Consider the following 24,095-nt stretch of genomic DNA (forward strand, 5'->3'; position numbering starts at 1 on the left):
CAGTCAGAATCTGTACTTTTCAAACCTCCAGAGGCACTTGTTCACTGCAGGTCCCCTTCCCAGTGTCTGAGAGTCACTGTGGTAAAATTGACAAGATAACAGAATCGTGGAAATTCTGCAATTTCAAAATAGAATGGTAAAATTTTAAAAGATTGGACAGAAACTGAGACTTGGGAGTAAATACAAGCTGGTCATTGTGCCTCATGCATGTAAAGCCAGTACTCAGGAGGCTAAGCAGAAGGACTGCCACAAATTTGAGGCTAGCTTGGGCTACTGCTTGTCTCAAAAACAAAAAAGGAAGTGGAGGAAGGAAAAGAGAGGGAAGCAGAAGAGTAGGGAGGAGGAAGGAGGGAGGAAGAAGGGGAAAAAGGGGGGAAAGAACGGAAAGGGAGGAAGAGGAGAAAAAATAATACAGTTGATCTGTGCCTCCTTCAGACCTGCATCACACAGCACTGGTTGTACCACTATTAGCTTTGCAATTTGGGGCAATTCAGTTGCCTCCTCAGCCAGCAGCATTCTTTGCTGCAATTACCTCTACTTCACTGCATCTAGGAAAGTAACACATATTGCACAGCAATTCAAGACATACGTGTTGAACAAGTAATACTATATGCTAAACAATCTTGAAATTGTATTAAAACACAAAATACATGAACTCTGCTGAAAAGAACTCTGCTTGACAGCCTGATGCAGGGTCAGTTATTCATGAACTACATCTAAATTAATTTGGCACCATTAATACATCAATAGAGTCCAAGACTAACATGTTTACAATCTAACATGTTTGCTTTTATTTATTTACTTATATATTGTGTATGTATGTGTTTGGGCACACATCTTTTACTACATTTATTATTTTGTGTACACACACACACACACACACACACACTCGCGTGCATGCCACAGCATAAATATGAAGGTCAGAGGACAAATTTTGAGAGTTCTCTGTTTCTACCACATGGGACCAGAGAATCAAAACAGGTCATCAGGCTTGGCAGCAAGTGCACTCGTCCACTGAGCCATCTTGCCTAATCTACAATGTTTATAACAGTGAATTAGGATAGTGTATAAATCACAATGTAATTTATATAATCTAGATTTTATATAATCTTGCTAATCCATATTAACATTAAAACAATATAAACATGTTTTCTAAAAATTTAAATGATTTTAATAGCAATAAAAAACTATACAGTAGGCAAGACTGGATGGTGCATGCCTTTAATCCCATCACTTGGGAGGCAGAGGCAGACTGATCTCTCTGACATTGAGGTCAGCCTGGTCTACATAATGAGCTCCAGGCTAGCTAGGGCTACAGGGAGACCCCATCTCAAAAAGACCAAAAACAAACTATGCAGTAAATCCTACCCCTACCAAAAAAAATCCCCCCCAAAAGCTTCTATAAGCTTCTAAATGATTGCTGGATTTTAGCCACACTAAACTGGGAAGATTATAGATGCATTCAAAACAAAACAAAAAAAATCATTTTCAGGGAGTGGCCGCTATAGCCCAAACTCCTGACTGACCCCAAAAGCAGATGAAGAGGTCCTGAAATCCTAGCCTCACTCTACTCCAGTTCTGTGGCTATGTTTTCTTCCTCCTTACCACTTCATTATAGAATTCAGTCACAGAAGGAATGGGGACAGCACTAATTCAATCAATCTTTCTAAATTTGTTAATAGGTCTATTAAAAATTAGTTTTTTTTAAAAAGGGAAAATAACATTAATAAATAAAATCATGTTTTAAATTGTTTGTAGACTTCAAATACTTAGGCTATTCCCTAACCACCAAATACATTTGGGACCTTTGGTAAAACAAAATCTTTTCTTTTCCGCTTTCCTTTCTTCCCTTCCTTCCTTCCTTTCTTGAGATAGAATCTTACTACATAGCCCAAAATGGCCTTGAATTTTTGATCTTCATCTCAGTCTCCCGAGTGCTACATTACAGCTATGCACCACCATACCCAGCAATCTTTATTAGTTTTTTTCAAAGCAGTTCAGTAGAAAGTCAGATATACTTACTAAGGGTCTTAATTATAAAACCAGACCTGATGTATGTTAAGTTCCAGATTCAAACAATAACAAAAAATCTTAACTGTTTAGTACAGTTGCTTACTGTTACTATGTGAGTGTTTACAAATGTCTAAGGATGGTTAAATACTATATACTTCATCTTGTGCCTAATTTTTCTCTATTTTATCTACCCTATGTTTTCCATTTTGTAGCAAAGGTGAGTAAAAATCCAACTGAGCTTAATCGTCTATCCAAATAAATTTGAATACGGCAGAGACAAAGTAAATACAGTTGTATTTAATTAAACCAATAACCATTAAATCAAGGAATAGCAAAAAATTGGGAAGAGGGCTGCTGAGATGGCTCAGTGGATAAAGATACTTGCCAAGCAAGCCCGACAATCAGAGTTCAAGTTCCAGAACCCATGTAGAGGTGGAATGAGAAAAGCAACTCCACAAAGCGGTCCTCTGACCTCAACATGAGTGTGCCATGGCATGCACACCCACACACATCATGCACAAATATAGCTTTTAAAAAATTTTTTAATTGGGAAGAATATATACATGACACCCAAAGAAAGATCAGGGGCTGGAAAGGTAGCTTAGTTGGTGTAATTGAGCACTCAGAAGGTAGAGACAGAAGGACCAGAAGAAAGAAGTTCCTGGCCATCTTTGTCTAGATAGCAAGTTCCAGGCCAGGTACATGAGACCCTGCCTCAAAAAGAAATGGGGAGCTGAAGGGATGGCTCAGTGGTTAAAAACACAGACTGCTCTTCTAGAGGACCTGAGTTAAATTTCCACAATGGGCGGCTGGCTCACAACTGCCTCTGGGGGATCCAACACCTCTGGCTCTGTGAGTACCTGTACTCACATTACCCTCTGCACCCTGTACACACACATATATACATAACTAAAAATAAAATAAATCTTTTTAAAAAGTCTATAAGGGCCAACCAAGTGTGGTGGCCCATGTTTTTAATCGCAGCACTCAGGAGAAAGAGACAGGCAGATCTTTGTGAGATTGAGGTCAGCCTGATCTACATATTGAGTTTCAGGCCCTGTCTCTTTAAAAAAAAAAAAAAGTCTCTAAGGCTCTATAAATTAAGAATATCACATTAGAAGAGAGTGCTTACAGAAATTCCAAAGCCCCAAAAGTCATTTCCTATGAATAAGAATTCCCACTGAGCCCTAACACTCTGACAGCATTAGAACCCAGCTCTCTGAAACTAGAAATCATTCCTCACCTTTCTTGGTTGCACTAGATGCTAACCAAACATTAATGCACTGACCTCTAGCTCCTTCTCATCAAATGTCTTCAGCAGATGCTGTGGAATCACTTCATTAAATCCTTTCTGCAGAGCCAGGAACTGAGCTTCAATGCCTCGTAGAAACCTCCAGTTCACATACAGCCTGCAAACATTGGGCAGGGGGTTCATGGGATTGCATATATTCAGATTTAGTGATCTCTATGAAAACTTTAGCAACTTCATACCCCACAAGCATCTATCAGAAATTTAGTTTAATAGGGATGGGGTGTAGGCCAGTTATAGAGGGCTTGCCTCACATATGCAATGCCCCAATTTCAATCTCCAGCCACCCCTGAAAAAAAGGTGAGATAGACAAATAGAGAGAGTCAGAGAGAAAAAAAAATCAGAGAATTTAGATTAATGTCTAAAGAATGTTCAAACTAATGAGGATAAATGGATCCTATGTGCTCAGACAATTCAATGTATTAGAGTAGCACACAGCCCTGTAAGTTTAACTGGTCAAGACTATAAAATCGCTATAAGTTGGAAGACCCAGAACTGAGTTTGGTCAGGGTGGTCCATATCTGGATCAACCAAATCTCCCCTATGCTTGGGAAGGATTGCCAGCTATGTTTGGGCCCCCATCCCCCTATTACATGGGGATAGGAGTGAATATCATTTATCCCCACTACAAACCCACGATAGTCTGATCCTCCTTGTAGCTGGTAAATGGCCAGGTTGACTTTGGAGGACCTCCAGGGTAAGGGACCTTGTTTGATATCCTCAGCTTTCCAACTGGAGACCCAATCATGTAGTCACCAAGTCAGGACTAACAATTCTCAGGAAACTCAGATTTTCTTTCAAGCCCCTGAAACCACCTAGTGAGCATGCACCTTCCATCTTAGTGCATGGCCGCAGAACAGCTAGAATGAGACTCTCATCACGTGCATACTCGTCCGTGTTCTCCCCCAGGTTTATCTCTATAGTGAAGAGGAAGGGTGGGAACACATCTACCTTAATCCAGGTCTCTCAAGGGCCAAGAGAAGTCCCACCATCATTTTTGTCCCCCTCCTTGTGGGAGCAGGCATTGCAGGTTCTGCTGCCCTGGGTGCCACCTCCCTAGCCTTGGGTAAAGAAAATTTTAGGCTTCTAAGCTCTCAAACAGAGACATCAGATACCTACAGGACTCCACTGGGCAGTTGGAGACAGGTTGTCTCCCGAGCTGAAATGGTGCTACAGAACAGACGGGACTGGACCTACTGTTCCTAAAGGAAGGAGGCTTATGCATGGCCTTGGGTAAGACTTGCTGTTTTTACACTAATAATTTGGGTGTAATTAGGGAAACCCTAGCCTTGGTTAAACAAAACTTAGAGAAGAGAAAGAGAAAGACAGGCATCCTCCAATTGGTACCAGTCATTATTCTCCTGGTCCCCATGGTTCACCACCCTGATAACTGCAGCTGCTGGGCCTCTGGTAATACTCCTCCTGGCCTTTACAGTGGGCCCATGCCTCCTAAATTGTCTAACTGGGAATATCAAAAGGTTTCTAAATGCCATCAAAATTATGGTTCTGAGGAGCCATAATATGAGCCACTAAAGTAGAAATGAGTCAACAATTTGACTCGTGTTCCAGAGCCAATGGGGAATGTGATAGCCTGAGCTCCTCCATTTTGTGTAAGTCTGCCATCTTGATGAGCCATCCCAGATCCTGCCCTGGCCCTGGCTGGTAGTTCCAGGAAGAGCTGACCCCAGAGAAACACACCCATCAAACCGCAGAGGTTTCCAGTTAAAGCTTATCTGGCTTTTGTAACTGCTTGCTTGTACACCTACAGGAACAAACATGTGACTGCTTGTTTTTGACCAACTTCCTGGTCCATCAGGATGTGGATTTCGCCTTTAAAGGCTTTACTTTCCATTGAATCTGGGCTGCATTCTCTAAATCCTGACCCAGAGAGTGCAGTTGCTGGCAAGCTAAATAAAATTCAGCTAATTCAGAACACCTGGAGTCTGTGTGGTCCTTCCCAGTGGTTTCAGCATCGTTAACAAATGTGCATAAAATATAGGCCTTCCACCACTAGCTAATAGCATCAATGAGCCACTCTTCAAGAAGGGCCTAGTGCTGCAAGCCTGTAATACCAGTTACTACGAAGGCTGAGGCAGGAGTACTGAAAATTCAAGGCCTGCCTGGACTACAGAGTGAGTTCAAGGCCTGCGTGGGCAACTTAGTGAGCCTTTGTCTCAAAATAAAAAATAATAAAGGCTGGGCATGGTGGCGCTCACCTTTAATCCCAGCACTCAAGAGGCAGAGACAGGCAGATCTCTGTGAGTTTGAGGCCAGCCTGGACTATATAGTAAGTTCCAGGCCAGCTGGGGTTACAGGGAGACCCTGTCTCAAAAAGACAAAAAATAAATAAATAATAATAATAATAATAATAATAATAATAAAGAGGGCTGGGGATATAGCTCGGTGGTAGAGCACTTGCCTAACATGCACGAGGCCTTAAGTTCAGTCCCCAGGGTGATCGATCGATTGATTGATAGAGAGATGATAAATGATTGATTAGATAGATGATAGATCGATAGATAGATCAATCGACAGATAGATAGATAGATAGATAGATAGATAGATAGATAGATAGATAGATAGATGTGGGTGGATAGATGGATGGATGGACACAACTTTTCATATCAGAAAAACCTCTTCGAAAACTGAAAGTCTACAAGAACTTAGATGGATCTGAGGTTCAATCTCTGCCACAAAAACTAATTGTAAGGGCTAGAGATGCTCAGTGGTTAAGAGCACTGGCTGCTCTTGCAGAGGATTTGACTCCCAGCTCTCACATGGTGGATGACAACTGACTACAAACTCCAGTTCCAGGGGATCTGATACCCTCTTCTGACCTCCTTGGGCACTGCACAGCACAGGTACACTTACACACATGCAAGCAATACACTCGTACAGAGAAAATAAAAGTAACTATTTCTTAAAAGTTTTAAATATCTTAAGATTTCTTTCTAAACTTATAGCACACATACTGATAATCAGAATAAAGAGCTCAAACTCTTAAAAACTGATCATTTGGGGTTTTACTTCAAAGTGTCATCAGAATGTTGGTATTTTGTTTATATATTAGGGAAGACTAAGGAGAAGGGAGGCAGAGAATCTCCATTCTCAAAATGAGAACAGCTGGGTGAGGTGGTGCACACCTTTAGTCTCAGCACTTGGAAGAGGCAGGAGGATCTCTGTGAGGCCAGCCTGGTCTATATAGTGAGTGCCTAGCCAGCTGGGGCTACAGGGAGACCCTGTTTGAAAAAGACAAAATAATAATAATAGTAATAATAATAATAATAGTAAAAGCCAAGAATAAGCACTTTTTGAATAAATATTCATTGCTCCCTGGAGGCTATAAAAACCTTAGACTATGTCACTTTACCAAGAAAAATGCACTGAATTACTATATAACTTTCCTTGAACTTTTCTTGATATTTTTTGAGGCAGGGCCTAACTAAATATAATTTATATAAATATATGCATGATTGAGTCTCATAGGCTGCTTACAGGATAGTCAACAATGACCTGTACACCTGATTCTCCTGCCTCTTGGGATTAAAGGTGTGTACCAACACAACACCCTTATCCATAGTTCTTCAATTACATGTGTTTCTAGAGAAGAGTCCTAAACATGGGGGTTGCCAAGTTTATGGTATGCTTGTTTCCATTTTAGTAGCTGTTATCAAACTGCTTTCCAGAAAAGTCATACCAATGTTCACGCCCTTCAACAGTGTAGGAAACTGAGGAGCCTTATCTTCAAACTAGGAAAATTAGGCCTGACATGGTGGTACATGCCTTTGATCCCAGCAGAGGAAGAAGCAGGCAGATCTCTGTGAGATTAAGGTCACCTGGTCTACATAGTAAATTCTAGGCCAGCTGTGGCTACATGGGAGACAAAAAAGCAAACTAGGAAAAATTTAGTGAATATGACTTGGGAACATAATCTATACAAAACAGCGTAAGATACATGATTCTATTCAGATATGATGAAGTTCAAACTACTAAACATGATTACCACCCTTTTATATTTAAGACTTTAGTTATAGACAGGTGTAACAGCAAATGCATGTGTGGCACTTGGGAGGTAGAAGCAGGAAGATCAGGAGTTCAAGACCAGTTTCAGCTACATAAAGAGTTTGGGGCCAACTTGGGTTCCATGAGGTCCTATCTCCAAAAAAATTACCCCAGTACTTCAAAATTTCCCAATTTCTATTTCATAAAACTTGAGGAACATTGTCTTATATGCATCCCCTCAACTCCCAATGCACTCATTTGTAAGCAGGCTAAGTTCTAGTAATATAGTACAAAGTGCTTCTGTGTTTTCCCCTGTGGAAGCTATGCTACATGTAGCTCCCTTTCCTTATGTCTCCTGGCATTCCCACCTTTGGGCACACCCTCACTGAACCTGTGCTGCCATGTGTGTCACTTCATCCAAAAGAATTCAACAAAAATCATGTTGGTCAGAACTAAACTTAGACCTTACAAAGATCAGGCACAAGTCGACATGACACATACCTACAATCCCAGCACTTGGGAGATAGAAGTAAGAGGAGCAGGAATTCAAGGTTATCTTGAGCTACATAGCATGTTGGAGGCCAGTCTGGTCTACATGAGAATCTGCCTCAACAACAAAGATCTTTCAAGGAGACAGAGGCTAGGAGAGGGAACAGCCTTGATACTATGCAGAAGTCTAGTGAGAACAAGGCCTCAGACAAGTGACCTCAGGTGAAGGCCAGCCATCTGAGTCATCCAGGGTGAGGCCTCATATCTAAGGATAGGAGACCACCTTGGCCTTTATTTATTTATTTATTTATTTATTTATTTATCTTTTTGAGACAGGGTCTCCCTGAAGCCTCAGCTGGTATAGAACTCACTATGTAGACCAGGCTGGCCTCAAACTCAAAGATCCATCTGCCTCTGCCTCTTGAGTGCTGGGATTAAAGGCATGCGCAACCAGACCTGGCATGGTTGTTCTGGCTGACATCTTGTACTACTGATCCCTGGAATTATGAAAAATAATCAACAGTAGTATAGTTTATAAATTCTATGAAGTCTGCTACAGCAATAAGTACACATCCTAAATACTTAAATCTTCTTCTATACTGATGTTCTAGAACATTTTTTAAAAATTCAAGTGTTTACCTGACATATTCTTTTTTATTTTCTTCGGTAACAGGAATACTTTTGCCATTTGGTTTAAGTTCATGCTGAATAATTTCACCATATGCATTATGTTCAACACAGAAGGTATGGTCCAAAACACCTGTAATATCATTTTCACTAGATAGAAAACAGAAAAAGACATATTAACCGGGAAACCCAAATCACAGATACTATGGAGGTATTAATAGGTGAAATCTATTCATCTATGACATAACAAACACATAGACAAATTCCTCTGGCCAGTTCTGCTACCGTACCACCTTTTCTAATACAAAAAAGCCAGAACTTTATCTTTTATAAGCACAGATAAGTAATGACAGAGGGCTTTGGCCAAAGATGGACTCTTCTAGAACCACAATACAAGAAAATTTTAGCATTCAGATAGAAAGCACTACTGAATCTGTCCCCTCTGCCCCCCCGAAAACCCTTGTGTATCCCCAGTGAGAAAGTGGTTTGTGCACTCTATAAAACTAAGTATTGCCAGTGTCCCTTCCTACACAGAATCAGCAACTAGGTCTTACTTTCTAAAGCATGGTTCTAACAGTAACTACTTCATTAAAAAGCAATAGTAAGTAGGATTGGCGAGGGAGGTAGCTCAGCACGTAAAGCCTGAGCTCAATTCCCAGGACCCACATGGTGGAAGGAGAAAACTGACACCTGCAAGTTGTTCTCTGACCTCCACAAGCATGCTGTGATATTCTTGAGTGCATCCCCTGCCCCCACCCCACACACAGCTATTTTGACACATGCAGGGCTAACCAAAACAGAATTTGTGTCACACTGAGGACATTATTATATATAGTACTTTTAAAAACAGAATGCACAGGTTCAGTATCTTTAATATGAAAATCAAAATGTTCAAAATTTCAAAATATTTTCAGTATTGTACTGACCTGATACTACATAGGGAAAACTTCACACCTGGCCTCATGTGATAGGTTAAAGTCAAAACATAAGGACACTAAAAACACTATTATGTTACCTTCACACTATGTGTTTAAGGTGTACATGAAGTGAATTTTATATTTAGACTAGGGTCCCACCCCCAAAATATCTCAAGCATAAGCAAATATTCTAAAATCTGAAAAATAAAAATTTAAAATACTTCTAGCTCTAAGACTTCAGATAAGAATAATCTGCACTAGATTTTTCCTTTTAAAGCAGTAACATGGGCTGGGGATACAGCTCAGTGGTGGAGCTCTTGCCCAGTGCTCATGAGGCCCTAGTCTCCCTAATTTTAAGGAGTCTGAGATGTGTAGGAGAACAGCACAAGAGGGGAAAGTCTTACATGGTCCTACAAAAAACAAACAAACAAAAAAACAGAAAACCCACACTTAAATTTTCTGTGCATAATTCAAAAACATTTTACTTTTTTCTTTTTTTGGTCTTTTTGAGACAGGGTCCCCCTATAGGCCCAGCTGTCCTGAAACTATGTAGACCAGGCTGGCCTCGAACTCACAGAGATCCACCTGCCTCTGCCTCCCAAGTGCTGGTATTAAAGGCATGCGCCACCATGCCCAGCAACATTTTACTTTTATGTGTGAGTGTTTTGCTTGCATACATGTAGAGCACACATGCATGCAGTGCCCATGGAGGCCAAAAGAGGGCATCAGATCCCCTGGAACTGGAGTTATGGACTATTACTAGTCACCATGTGAGTGCTGGGAACGGAACCCAAGTTCTACAAGAGCAGCCAGTTCTCTTAACTACTGAGCCAGCTCTCCAAACTTTTTTTTTTTTTAAGTACGAACATCAGTTTGAAATGTATTTTTTTTTGTTTTGTTTTTGAGAGGATTGCCCTGACTTCATGATTCACCAGCCTCAGTTTCCCCATGCATAGGTTTTACTGGGATACACTTACAGTTTGTATCTTGTTTTTCAGGCTTTTTAAAAAATGTGTATGTACAAATGTGTGTGAATGAGTTCATGTGTACTATGTGTGCAGGTGCATGCAGAGGCCAGAAGAGGGCATTAGCTCCCCTGGAACTGCAGTTACAGGCAGTTGTGAGCCCCTGATGTGGGCTCCACAAACTGAACCTGGGTCTACTGCAACAGCAGTAAGAGCTCTTAACTGCTGCACAATGTCTCCATTCCCAACCTTGTATTTTTCTAAAGGCTCAGATGCTATAATACACAGATAGAAGATTGAATACGTACAGTATCCACACCAAACTATTATGAAGGTCAGGATCAACTAACTCCATGTCATCCAAAGTAATTGATTTCCCAAGCAACTGTTTATAAAAAGGCAATGTGAAACCACCATCAATATAATGTCCATGAAATACAGCCATTCCCATTATTCGTCCAACAAAGTGAAAATAGGATAAATGTTCCTGAAATTTTAAAGGAAATAAAAAAATGGTATATTCAAGTTAGAAATTGTCCAGTAAGTTTGTTGTTTTTTTTTTTTTTAAAGAAAAAGTAAAGCAACCCCCCTGCCCCCTTCTTTCCTTCTTGTTTTTTGTTTCTGAGACAGGGCCTCATTGTGTAGCCTGGGTTGACTTTGAACTCATGATCCTCTTTGCCTCATCTTCCCCAGTGCTGGGATTTCAGGTGTGGGCCACCACCTCATGTCACTCTCAAGAGCACAGGCACTATAAAACTTTTCCTTTACAAATCCGTCCAAACTACAATCCTACTGCAGCGTCATTAAACTACTTGCAGATCTGGTTTCTCCCTCTCTCCTCACCTCCAGTTAAGTGCTTTGTCACAAAAGAAAGCTTTTAATCCTAAACATCCTTGCTTTCTTGACCAACCAGAAATTCAACTTCAAAACACCATAGATTTGGTATCACATTTGGATTTGAGTCTGCCAATTACAGACTATGAATTCTTGGTCAAATTAATCAGTCCCTACAGAACTGTCCACATGTGGAACCATGAGGATGAGGACAGCAAGGTGATGAAACCCAGGGGTCTGGGCCCTGTATCTGGGAAGCACCCAACAACTGTTAGGTGATGCTCCCAAGTGGCAGCAGTGAGCTTCCCAAAAAGCAGCTTCTCCTACAAGTCTTCCTTTAATAAAGAATTTCCTGTGATGAATCTGACATTCCTACCACATTTGGATATATTTCTTTCATCATACTGTTTTGTTGATTTGGTACTTATATTTTTAAATTCTACTTCTCAACTTAGTAAGTAATCGTTAATCCCATCTCAATTTAATAAGTAATCTTTAATCCCATCTTTAAACCTTCCCTTGATCTTAAAAATAGCGACTACATTTTTTTTTTTTTTACAGTAACACCTGCTCACTTCAAGCAAAGACAACACGAGGGGTGGGCTTTGACAGTATACCGTTTGCCCACATACAGTCTAGCTCTCACTGCTTCCTGTGTCTACTAGAAGATGTGAGTGCTCTGAACACCTCCTGCTGCCATGGCTCCCCACCATGATGGACTCTTATCTCTGGAACCATAAGTCAAATAAACTCTTCTATAAGTTGCGTTTTATCACAGCAACAGAAAAGTAACTAATACACATGCCATGAATACACATCTTTGCTCTCCACATTATCATTTTATCTCATGGTATTCCCTTTAATGAAAACATGAACTTAATTAGAAAGCAACAAACTCAATTACTGATACTTTTTTTTCTGTTGCTGGTACTTGGGACTGACCTAGGGCCTCACTCATGCTTGTCAAGCACACTACCACTGAGCCACAGCCCCAGCCCTCAACTTTTCTTAAGTGTTTAATAATGTATTATAGGAATAATAAAGCATATTAAGTGCTTAACATACATGGTTTCATTTAGCTCTTATAACTCTACTCTGAGGTACACACTCTTCCAGGTATTAATAGCAATAAAACAACTGGGGCTTAAGTTAATTAACTTGTCCAAAGTCACAAAGCTAGTAATTTATTTGACAAAAATATGCTTCCATGTATTTTGTTTGTTTTTGGAGAGAGTCTCACATTGTAGCCCAAGCTGCCCTAGAACTTAGTACAGTAGCCCAAATTGGCCTCCGACTGGTGGTGATGCTGCTACCTCAGCCTCAAGAGTGCTGGGATTTCAGGGGAGAGCCATCACATACCCAGAGATTCCATTTTTTAAATTTCATAACTGACATTTTTTGTTTGGTTGGTTTTTTTGCTTAAAAAAAGTCTTACTATGCAGTTGAGGCTGGCTTAGAACTTTCAATTTTCCTGCCTCAACCTTCCAAGTGCTGGGATTACAGGCATATACCAACATATCCAGCTTAATAATAATTATTTATATCATAATTTAATCAATCCTCTCTCCTGTGGACAACTGAGTTGTTTTCAGTGGGAGATATCATCAGTCATAACCATCCTGATGTCCCAAATGTTGCAGACACTCATAGTCATTTACTTGAAACAATTTTCTAGATGAGGAATTGCTGAATCAAAAGGAATAAATAGGGTGGGGACAAACAATTTTTAAGAAACAACACTGCCATTTAAAGATGAAAAGCATTGTAGGTCCCTGTTTAATTCACATCATCATAACTACAACTCATACCGGATTAACTGCAGAATCGGGATTGATCTGCAATGTGTAGATATCATCTCTAGAATACTGGAAGAGGCCATAGTATGGATTCAACATTTCATGTGACAGGAGGTATAACCATTCCCTAGAAAACAAGATAAAGGAATTTTTATTAACTCAATACATTTTTATTAATATGTCATTAGTCACTTAGCAAGTAACTTTAAATTTTAAAAAATTATTATTGTGTGCCTAACATGTATGTGTAGGCACATGTGCCATGGAGCACATGTGGACATCTGAGGACAACTCTGTGGAGTTAGTTCTCTCCTTTCACCTTTATATGGGTTCTGGAACTCACATTCTGGCTGTGCAGCAAGCTCCTTAATCTACTGAGCCATCTTACCAGTCCTGGAATTTTTCTTAAGTTAAAAGACAGTAAAGTACTAACTAGTTATATGAGAGCACAAAAGAAAAAAAAAATCTAACAAGCTCAAAGAGCTAATAAAAACCTTTTTATTATTATAGTGAGTCATTGTTTATAATTTGGGGCCTCTGCCTCCCAAGTGCTGGGAATGAAAGGTGTGTGCTACCATGCCTGACTCTATTTTGGCCAATTTCATTATACTTTAGGTTCAGAGAATATAAAGGTATTAACAAGCAGTTCCGCTATATTACTTTAAATGCTAATTAAACTAATAATCTATGATAAATAGAAAATGAAGAGAAAAATGTGGTTTTATGTAAAACATCCACTTCAGATTTTATACTAGGTTCATAGGCAGAATACTTCATGAATTTACTCTTACTTTTGGAATGTTTTGTGGTATCATTTTAGTAAAGAAATTTCATTATTTCACATTTTATTGTATAAAGCCTAAAACAAACCATGGGACATGGTGAGAGATTCCAAGGCATTTAGGACAGGTCTGGACACAAGGGCCAGCATATAGTGTTTAGGCATGCGTCCCACTTTGTGTTAATGTAGGGCTTTGCACATGCTAGGAAAGTATTCCCAGTCCTCTTTTACTTGTTTAAGACAGGTCTTGTTTGCCCAGGCTGGCGTTAAACTCACTGTACATGTTGACCAGGCAAGGTTTGAACTGGTGATCCTCCTGCCTTAGCCTCCCAAGTAGTTGGGATTATAAAACTGTGCCACCAAGTCATGTTCTGAGCTCCTCCTTTTTTTCTATGTCCCTTTTTGTTGTATTGTGTTGTTTTGTTTTATTGTTTTGCTTTGGGGTTTGGTGTGGTGTGGTGTGTTGTTTTGGGGTTTGGTGTGGGTTTGGTTTGGTGTGGTGTGGGTCTGGTGTGGTGTGGTGTGGGTTTGGTGTGGTGTGGTGTGGTGTGGTTCAGCATCTCCCTACAAGCCCTAGATGGCTTGGAACTCACTATGTTGACCAGGCTAACTTTGATCTCATAGACATTTTCCTGCCTCTGCCTCCCGAGTACTAGTATTAAAGTTGTGTGCCACCACACCCAGCCCCTACACCTTGATTTCAAGTATACACCAAAACTTTTAAAACCTCATAAGTAGCACTACAATTGCCAACTTATCAAATTCTTTATATTTTCCAAAGTATAAAAGAGAACTCATTACTTATATCGGTGAAAATGAAAACATCACTATTCTAAGACTTAGGAGATCTAGTTCTAACCTCAACACTTGTCATGGCTGAATTTGGGGGAATTACTTAAATAACATACTTTGATATTCAGGATTAAATAGCATGAATAATACAGTTTTGATAAAAGTTGACTACTACTAACAACTAATTAAGGAAAACATTTCACAATTCCATAACATGATGAAGTCTAAATCAAATTACTATTATGTACAAGCAAAACCAGAATTATGTCTCTATACACGCAGCCTTCCAATGCAGGTAACATCTGGTATGTCCTGTGTGCTTTCTATGTGTGTCTGTATGCATCCATGCTTTGTTAAAGAAAATTCAAATTTCTGCTTTATTTTGGCAGGGTTTTAGAATATGCACAAGTGCAGAACTAAACTATTTCTAGACCCTGTTATAAAGTTCACTAAAAGTGGTTCACTTTCACATCTCATTTATTCTGCCCAAACTTTAAAATTTTTTTTTATTTTATGTGTATGCATGTATTGCCTGCATGTAGGTAAGTGCACCCATGTCGTGCAATGCCCATGGAGGTCAGAAGAATCTGTCGGATCCCCTGGGACTGGAGTTATGAACAGTTGTAGCAGCCATGTGGGTGCTGGGATTCGAGCCCGGGTCTTCGGCAAGAACCACCAGTGTTCTTGACCGCTGAGCCATCTCTCTGGCCCCTCAAAAAGATTATTAACTTGATCTATATAATAGATGTCTCCAGCAGATAATGTTTTCCTAGCAAACATTCAGATTCTATTTCTGAGTAATAATCTCACAGGAATTAAACTCCCGGCCTGGAGTGGTGGTGCACACCTTTAATCCCAGCATTTGGGAGGCAGAGGCAGACAGATCTCTGTGAGTTTGAGTCCAGCCTGGCCTACATAACGAGTTTGAGGCAAGTGGGGGCTACAGGGAGACCCTGTCTCAAAAAGACCCCCCAAAAAAATTCCACAGGAATTAAAGTTCTAAAAATTACACGCAAAAGATGATTTTCTTAAAAATACAAACTAATTATCCACTTTCAGATAGAAGTCTGATGGAGTGAAAATAAATCTACAAGTGAGCATAAGTAATGCTAACAATTGTGGCACTTAGTGAAACACTAAATCACTAAATTGGATTTAGAATAGGAGAAGCAAAACTGTTCTAAATGACCTTTAGAAATTTCACTCAGGGCAATGGTTCTTTACATTTAAAAAAAAAATTTTTTTTTTGAGACAGGGTCTCCCTGTAGCCCCAGCTGTCCTGGAACTCACAAGATGGACTAGACTGGCCTCAAACTCACAGAGAATGGCCTTCCTCTGCCTCCTGAGTGCTGGGATTAAAGGTGTGCATCAACACACCAGGCGGTTCTCCTATATTTATAAGAAGTAAAGTTTCACACCTGGAAAAATTCTGACAGCATATACATACATTATCAGAAATAAGTTGGACTCGATGTGTAATTATGAATGTAGCAGAACAGTACACAATACTTTTTGTATTAAAACAGACCATTACACAATTTACATGATCATGTGTAAGCACATAATACATGCTTGTTTAGCAACGTTAAAAAAAAAAAGGGCAAGGGACACTGCATTCAGTTTAGACCATATATCAGTAAACTCTCAGGACTGTCCCTGTCAGTTAAAGCAGAGGAAATAAAATGCAGAGAAGAGAGATGTAAAATCGCAGGGCTGGCAAGTCTACAACAGTCACAGCACTCACAAGAGCCTCAGAGCATTAAATACTCTTGTGGTGGCAATGCTACCCTAATCTCCATTATGAATCCCTCTGCATTGCAGACATTGGGGAATTTATACTAGAAAATAAATGTCCATGAGAAAGTCACAACAGGTGTACCTTAAATTTGTTATATAAAGATCCATGTCGTTTACTAACAAGTCTTTACCTGGCAACCCCTCCATAGTCAAGGCCTTCTTCTCCACGGAATTTTATCATTAATCGTTTCCAGAGATCTTTTGGTCTCATTTTCATGACCTGTCGATATGATTCCTGAAAAAATAATTTGAACATACTATCATCACTAGATGCTTTTAGCCTATGATTTAAATTCTTCTTCCCTCTCATTCACAAAACTAATTTAAACAAGGTAAAATCTGTACATTAAATCAGCAGGCTAATTTCAAATATTTTAAACTTCATAGAACTTTATTTATTTATTTAATTAATTAATTCATTTATTTTTTGAGACAGGGTCTCACTATGTAGCCCCAACTGGCTGAGAACTTGCTATGTAGAACAGACTCGCCTTGAACTCGGAGATCTGCCTGCCTCTACCTCCCAAGTGCTAGGATTAAAGGCATGCGTCACCATGCTTGCCTATCTTTCACAGAACTTTTTTTTACAATGTGTATAAGAGTCTTGCCTGGATGTATGTAAGTGCACCCATGTCATACCAAGCCCAAAGAGGCCAGAAGATGGCATCAGATCCCCTAAAACTAGAGTTGGAGATGGCTATTAGCCACCATTTGGATGCTGGGACTGAACCTGGGTATTCTGGAAGAGCAGGCAGTGTTCCTAACCACTAAGACATCTCTCTCTAGCCCCCTCTAGTATGAGTTTTATTAAATGAATGGTGAATTCCTGATAGGCAGATTTAGTAAACATGTCTCTTTCTAGAGCTCTGGGTTCAGGCAACTGTAGGTCTTAAGAGACAGTAGCAAAGGTGGCCTTGGTGAAGTTGCCCAGGGTGGTAGTGTAGCCCCTGGTAGACACGTAACAGTTGTCCATACCACCAGCAGCAGTTTCTTGAGCACAAATGCTGAAAAGATGCCATTGCCTCTGGGCATACCCAACAGGCTGTTACCTTGCTTTAGATGGTATGGGACTTGTTGATCTCGCTCCCACGTGGTCCTTCAATACCTTCTTTGTACCAGGACAACAATGAAGAGTTTTGTCTTAAGATGGTGACTCCTTAATGGTGGTGGCTATCCTATTGGAGCACTTAGCACCCATATCAATGGGACTATTGTAGTCTTCAATGGCAAAAACACCTTGAACCTGGTCTACTGGCCAGTGCAAGTCTGCTTCTACACTGCCTTTATCTTCACACCCTCACCCTTGAAAGATGCCCCAGGAAGAAATTAATCTTGGAATCTTCGATGAGTAGGGAGAAAAGAGAAATCAGTCAGGGACTTGATCTTTATGTCCTTGACCACATGGCCCACATGATGACAGGGATCCACTTCTTGTCTCAAGCCTTGCCTCCACAAGCCCTCAGGCCCTGACCATGACTGTGGTCCCAATCCCAGAATCCATTTGCGGAGCCAAAGTAGGGCCTCCCAAGCCTGGGCCCTACCACTGTACAAACATCACCAACCATTTGGTGTTTTCCAGGGAGAAGCACTTTATACACATGACAACAATAAGCAAGGCCAGAACTGTGATAAAAAAAGTTCACCTTTTGAGGAAAGGACTATCAAGTCCCCAAACATCTCTTATTCAAGAACCCTCAAATGAGTGGGAAATACCTGTTTTTGATCTCCACCACCCATTATGAAAAACTTTTGAAGCTTATATCAAGGCTCAAATCCAAAGATAAAAGTATGTATCACAAAGGAAAAAAAAAATTTTTTTTTGGTCTTTTTGAGACAGGGTCTCCCTGTAGCCCCAGCTGTCCTGGAACTCGCTATGTAGACCAGGCTGGGCTTGAACTCACAGAGCTCCACCTGCCTCTGCCTCCCAAGTGCTGGGATTGAAGGAGTGTGCCACCACGCCTGGCTACAAAGGAAAATTTTAAATAAATTAAGGAAGCAGTCCAATAGTTATGAGACTTTCTCTATAAAAGAATCTCTTACCCTTCAGAAGAATTAGAAAGTAAAAGATGAATACTTGAGGCCTTGTAAAAACTCACTAATGAGTATTTGTAATGTAGAGACCAAACTGAACCATCTGGCATTCTTTGTCACATTCAAGTGCTAATGTTTTGTGTTGTGTGTTGTGTTTTGAGACAAGGTCTCAAATAGCCACAGCTGGCCTGGAACCTGATATGTAGCGAAGGAAAACCTGATCTTCTGACGCTCCTGCCTCAACTTCCCAAGTGCTGGGATTACCGACATATGCCACATCCTATGCTCTTAAGTGCTTACCTTACAAATTAAGTCTAATATTATTGCCTTTGCTCCACAATGAACATGAAATTAATGAGAACATTCTCATTCTAAAGAGGTATGAGTCCCCAAAAAATTTGTACCAAAAAAAAAAACTCCACTAAATTTAATTTTCTTCTATTTTAAAATAGGGCTCATATATATGTATATATAAGTATATATGTATATAAGTATATATATATAAAAAATTATTATTTTTATTTTATGTGTATGAGTGTTATGCCTGCATGTAGGTAAGGGCACCTGTGTCGTCCAAATGCCCGAGGAGGACAGAAGAGGTTGTTGGATTCCCTGGAACTGGAGTTACGGACAGTTGTCAGCTGCCACGTGGGTGCTGGGATTCGAACCTGGGTCTTCTGCAAGAACAGTCAGTGTTCTTAACCACTGAGCAATCTCTCCAGTCCCAAGGCTTTTATATTTACCTCAAAAATCTCTTCCCTAGAAACTTCAATGCGGCAGTGGCCGGCCTGAGGCTGTTGCTGGGAAAGTTCTTGCCGCAAGATTTTCAGTTTCTGAACCAGGTCTCGCTTGTACCTCGGTGCCGTCAGACACTCGGTGTCATCAGGGCATAAGGACACCACTTGCTGTTGCTGTTGGTCTTTCAACTGGTTCTGACGACTGGAAATAAACAGAAATATTATCAAAGTATTTTGAACATAAAAGGTTGCAATTATACAGTTAAAAACAGTACCAGATTATAAAACAAATCTAGCATTTTCTAAGCCTTATTGGGGTATATCATTAGCCTGACAGAAATGGATAATGAAGTTTTATCCATAAAGTTTTATTCAGATGCTAAGAACAATTTTTCCTCTCCAGAATTCCATTATCTCTTTTAAAATTCAGGCAGATGCCAAGCACTGCTTTTTACCTAGTTTGTCTTTCTGGAAGAACCAAACAGGAATTAGAGTTAGCAGCTTGACAGAGACCTTTCCACCTACACCAGTTTCAGTACAGCCAAAAGAATGTGGTAGATCTGCCGTGCGTAGTGGTGAACACTTTTAATCTCAGCATTTGGGAGGCAAAGGCAGGCAGATCTCTGTGAGTTCCAGGCCCACCTGATCTATATAATGAGTTGCAGGTCAACCAGGGCTACATGGTGGAAGATCATGCACAAGTTATTGGCATAAAGAAATAAACACTTTGGGGTTGGAAAGATGTCTCAGTGGTTAAGAGCACTGGCTGCTCTTACAGAGGACCCGAGTTTGATTCCCAGCACCCACATGGCAGCTAACAACCATCTGTAACTCCAGTTCCAGAGGAATCCAATGCCCTCTTCTGACCTCTGCAGGCATTGCACAGCATGGGTGCACTTACACACATACAAGCAAGACACTCCTACACATAAAATTATAAAGTGACTTTTGTTTTGTGTGTGTAATAAAAATATACCCCAAATTTAGCATTTTAAACACATACATTTCAGTGGCACTAAGTGCATTTACACTTATGCTAAAGTGACTTTTAACTGCACATGTATGGTTAACAGTGTGAAAATCATCTCTCAAATGTATCACAAGTATAATAAAGGTACTTTACCTGGCCAAAAATATATATTCTCCTGAATATTAAAATGTTATTCTTCTGCATCTAAAATTTTTAAAGCTCCCTATGACCTAATGAAGTTATTCCAATAAAAAAGTTAATTTGTTACTGACATCTATGCAGACATTAAAATTAACAAAATCTCCCTTTCTCTCTCTCTGGCTGTCTTTTTGAGACAGCATGTAGTTCTGCTGGCCTGGAACTCACTATGTAGACCAGGTGGGTCTCAAATTCAGAGATCCACCTGCCTCTGCTGGATTAAAATCGGGTGTCACCATCCCCCGCTAGAAGATGGGATCTCTTGATCAAAAGGTGGCATCAGTGAAAAAAACACATGACAGTAACGTCAGAGCCTAACATGGTGGCTCATGTTTATAACCCTAGCATTCAAGAGTCTTTGGCAGGAGAACTGCTGCAAGTTCGCCATCAGTCTGGGCTATATACCAAGACACCATCTCGGAAAAAGAGGAAAAGAAAAGTGATTTCTAATAGAGCACTCAGATTGTTTACATGCCTAAAGTAACCAACTCAACAAAGAAAACAGCATTGTTCAAAGTGTAAAGTCACTATTCTTACTAATTACTCTTTCAAACACAATAAACATGTTATACACACCCAAAGTCAAAACAGAAAGCTATGTAAATATAAAGTATTTCTAAATAATTACATAATTCTATTTTTCAGCAATGGACTTAGGGGGCTACATATATAGCTTAACTCAAAATGAAACACAGACCTCAATGCAAAACACTAAACTTTTTTTTTTCGGTCTTTTTGAGACATGGTCTCCCTGTAGTCCCGGCTAACCTGGAATGCACAGAGATCTGCCTGCCTCTGCCTCCCAAGTGCTAGGATCAAAGATGTGAGCCACCATGCCTCGCCTAAAACACTAAACCTCTAAGCTGAGGGCAAAAATTTTTACAGTATGTTAGGCAATGATTTTTTTTTTTTTTTTGCAATAGCTTCTTAGTCACAATAAAGACACAGCCCATGAAAGAACAAATGAATAACTGAATGGCAAATTTTTAAGCAAGTTTTTGCTCTTCTGAAGACATTAAGAAACTGAAAAGACAAGTCATGGAAGAGAAAATCTTTGGAAAGCACATAACTGTATTGTTTATCTAAACAACAATCAAAACTAAACAAAATAATAACAAACAATTGGGTATGGTGGCACATACCTACAATCCCAGTACTTGGGAGACTAAGACAGGACTGTCATGAGGCTGAGGCCATTCTGGGTTACATATTACTACTACCCTGTCTCCAAAAACAAAACAAAACAAAACAAAAACATGTGGCTTAATTAAGGGTGGTGGCAGACATAGATTTCACCCAAGAACACAAATGGATGGTAAATAAACACATGGAAGGTGCTCAACATCACTTGTCAGAAGTGCACATTAAAACAATCAGGGCTGGAGAGATGGCTCGGTGGTGAAAAGTGTCTACTGCTCTTGCAAAGAACTTGAGTTCAATTCCTAGCACTGACATCTGGTGACTCATAACTACCTGTAACTTGAGCTCCAGGGGGATGAGATGCCTCTGGTCTCTCTGAGCACTACATTCACATGCACATACCCACACACAAACACACATACATAGAATGAAAAAACAAAACGAAACAAAAAACTTGAATAAGCTACCACCACATATTTACTGGGATGTCTAAAATTAACAAGGTTGACCATACCAAGTTTTAGCAAGGACAATAAAATAATGTGGTCATTTTCAAAAGCTACCTGCCAGTTTCTCTGAAAGTCATACATGGGGCCAGCAAGATGGTTCAGTAGGTTATGGTGCTTGCTTTCAAAGCCTGGCCGACCTGGGTTTGATCCCCAGAACCCACATAAAGGTGGAAGGAGAGAACCAACTCCACAGAGATGTTTCCTGACATTCACATGTGCATCATCACATGGTGCACTTACATACATGGAAGCAAAACACGCATACACATAAAATAAAAATAAAATGTTACAAAAATCTTTTTAAAAAGATACTCATATGCCAGAGTAAAGTATGTCATATTCAGATAAAATCTGGTTAAAAATAAATTACAGCCTGGCTTGGTGGCTAGTATCTGTAATTCCAGGTAGAAATGGAGGATCAGCTTGGGCTACACAGATAAATCAAAGCCAGCCTGGGCTATATAATTGAGATGCGCCCCCATCATAAACATAGATAAGTAAATTTTTAAAATTATAAATTGAAGAGAGTAGATATTCTTTCACATTTACTATAAAAAAATCACCTATATATTTCTTTTTGTTTATAGTGACATTATAATAGATACTGTTTCAAAAACTTACTTTAAAACTAAATGCAAATTAGCAGAAAGCCGAGGATCTGTGAATTGTGTTGTTCTGTTGTTATGGTCAACAAAATAAACTCTGCCTGTTGCGGTGTTACGGATCTCCCATCCAGGAGGCAAAGGACCAAGCTCTTCACAATTGATGTTGCTAAGATCCCTGCAAAAACAAATATAAAATAAAAAATACCGCACTGCTTGTTCTGCTGAGCCAAGCAAGTAAAAATGGCACAGAACAATTCCATGAAGTCTGAGAAAATGTATTGTTTCAGAAACTTGAGATGTTCGGCTGGAATCTTTAATTCCCAATGGTTTCACAAACTTGCATATTCAAAGTCCAATCCAAAAATGGCTCAGAACTTATCACATAGCCTGCATTTTTAGCAAGTATGTTCCTAGGCATTAATGTAATATGCATTTTAAATTAATATAAAAGCAGTCATAACACTTGTCAACATAAACTATATTTCAATATTTGTTTGACAGAAAATATCATTTTACAAGTGTCAGAGATATAAGGAATTAAATGTTTTCTAAAACTTCTCTTCAATTTTTTTCTTTCTTTACAACATCATAAAGTTAGTATAAACAAATGTGCATTCCATGAGTAATTTTAAACTTTCCAAGAAAGCAAAATTGGAAATAATATTAAAATTATGATTTGTGAAAATAATCACAGCATATTTTATAAGCTAACTACTTGGCTTTGAATTTTGAAATCTATAGAGAACGAAAACCTGGTTAAGACACCTAAGAAGAATGCTGTAAGGCTTAATGCGACAATGAAGAAAAACTGATACTTTTAATAGACTGAAGATCATACCATTCTGTATAAAGATCTGTAAGACCTTCAAGAAGGAGATGAAGAACTTACAAGCTGTTGAACACACGGAAGTGGCAAGTGGGGTGGTATGCTCAGGGGTGCATGAAGTTCCCTGCTCCTCCCTGCAAATCTGGTCCTATGCATTATTCCTTTTGGCTGTTCACAAACCACCATCAAGACTGCAATTTTTTTTTAATTTTTTTTATTATTTTGGTCTTTTTGAGACAGGGTCTCTCTGTAGCCCCATCTGTCCTAGAACTCACTATGGAGACCAGGCTGGCCTTGAACTCACAGAGATCCACCTGCCTCTGCCTCCCAAGTGCTGGAATTAAAGGCGTGCACTACCACGCCTGGCTCAAGATTGCAATTTTTTATCCCCTGCATTGCAAGAACAAAACCTGCCACAGTGACAATTCCAAAGAGTTCAAGTTGCTACTGGCTTCCAAAGGACAGTGAAGTCACTGGGTTCAGTGAAACTCCCCCCACCTCCCCCACAGAACCTGCATGTAGAAATGAACACTATGCTGAGGTCACTGCCAGCTCTCAAACTGCTTGAAACAGCAATTTTCATTTTAGTTTATAGTGATCCCAGAGACTCTTCTGAGACAAAACAACTAAAGTGAAGAAGAAAATAAAATCCTGCAATAGAGGCAAAGAAAGCTCCAAAAATTCTCCTCAAATTAACAAAAAAGAACTGAGTTGGTGCTGCTACCTAAGTGGCAGCTGGTGAGAGACACAGGTCAAG

At 39.7% G+C, this 24,095-nt stretch overlaps 1 protein-coding gene across 5 annotated transcripts in view; it reads right to left on the reverse strand.

Moving 5' to 3' along the window:
- The window catches only part of Smurf2 (SMAD specific E3 ubiquitin protein ligase 2), a 116,392-nt gene that overhangs the window by 5,469 nt on the left and 86,828 nt on the right, over positions 1-24,095 (reverse strand). For 4 of the 5 annotated variants that reach the window (XM_029567613.1, XM_029567611.1, XM_008841606.2 and 1 more), the window contains 7 exons: positions 22,529-22,687; positions 19,097-19,292; positions 16,454-16,557; positions 12,965-13,079; positions 10,631-10,809; positions 8,453-8,590; positions 3,302-3,422 (listed from right to left, as the gene is read on the reverse strand). In XM_029567613.1, coding sequence (XP_029423473.1) covers positions 3,302-3,422; positions 8,453-8,590; positions 10,631-10,809; positions 12,965-13,079; positions 16,454-16,557; positions 19,097-19,292; positions 22,529-22,687 — 1,012 coding nt within the window. The remainder of the gene's footprint in view (positions 1-3,301; positions 3,423-8,452; positions 8,591-10,630; positions 10,810-12,964; positions 13,080-16,453; positions 16,558-19,096; positions 19,293-22,528; positions 22,688-24,095) is intronic. The other variant, XM_029567612.1, reaches the window with a different exon arrangement.

This window comes from Nannospalax galili, unplaced genomic scaffold (assembly GCF_000622305.1).
Source record: "Nannospalax galili isolate Female #2095 unplaced genomic scaffold, S.galili_v1.0 scaffold661, whole genome shotgun sequence".
NCBI classification, from domain to species: Eukaryota; Metazoa; Chordata; class Mammalia; order Rodentia; family Spalacidae; genus Nannospalax; species Nannospalax galili.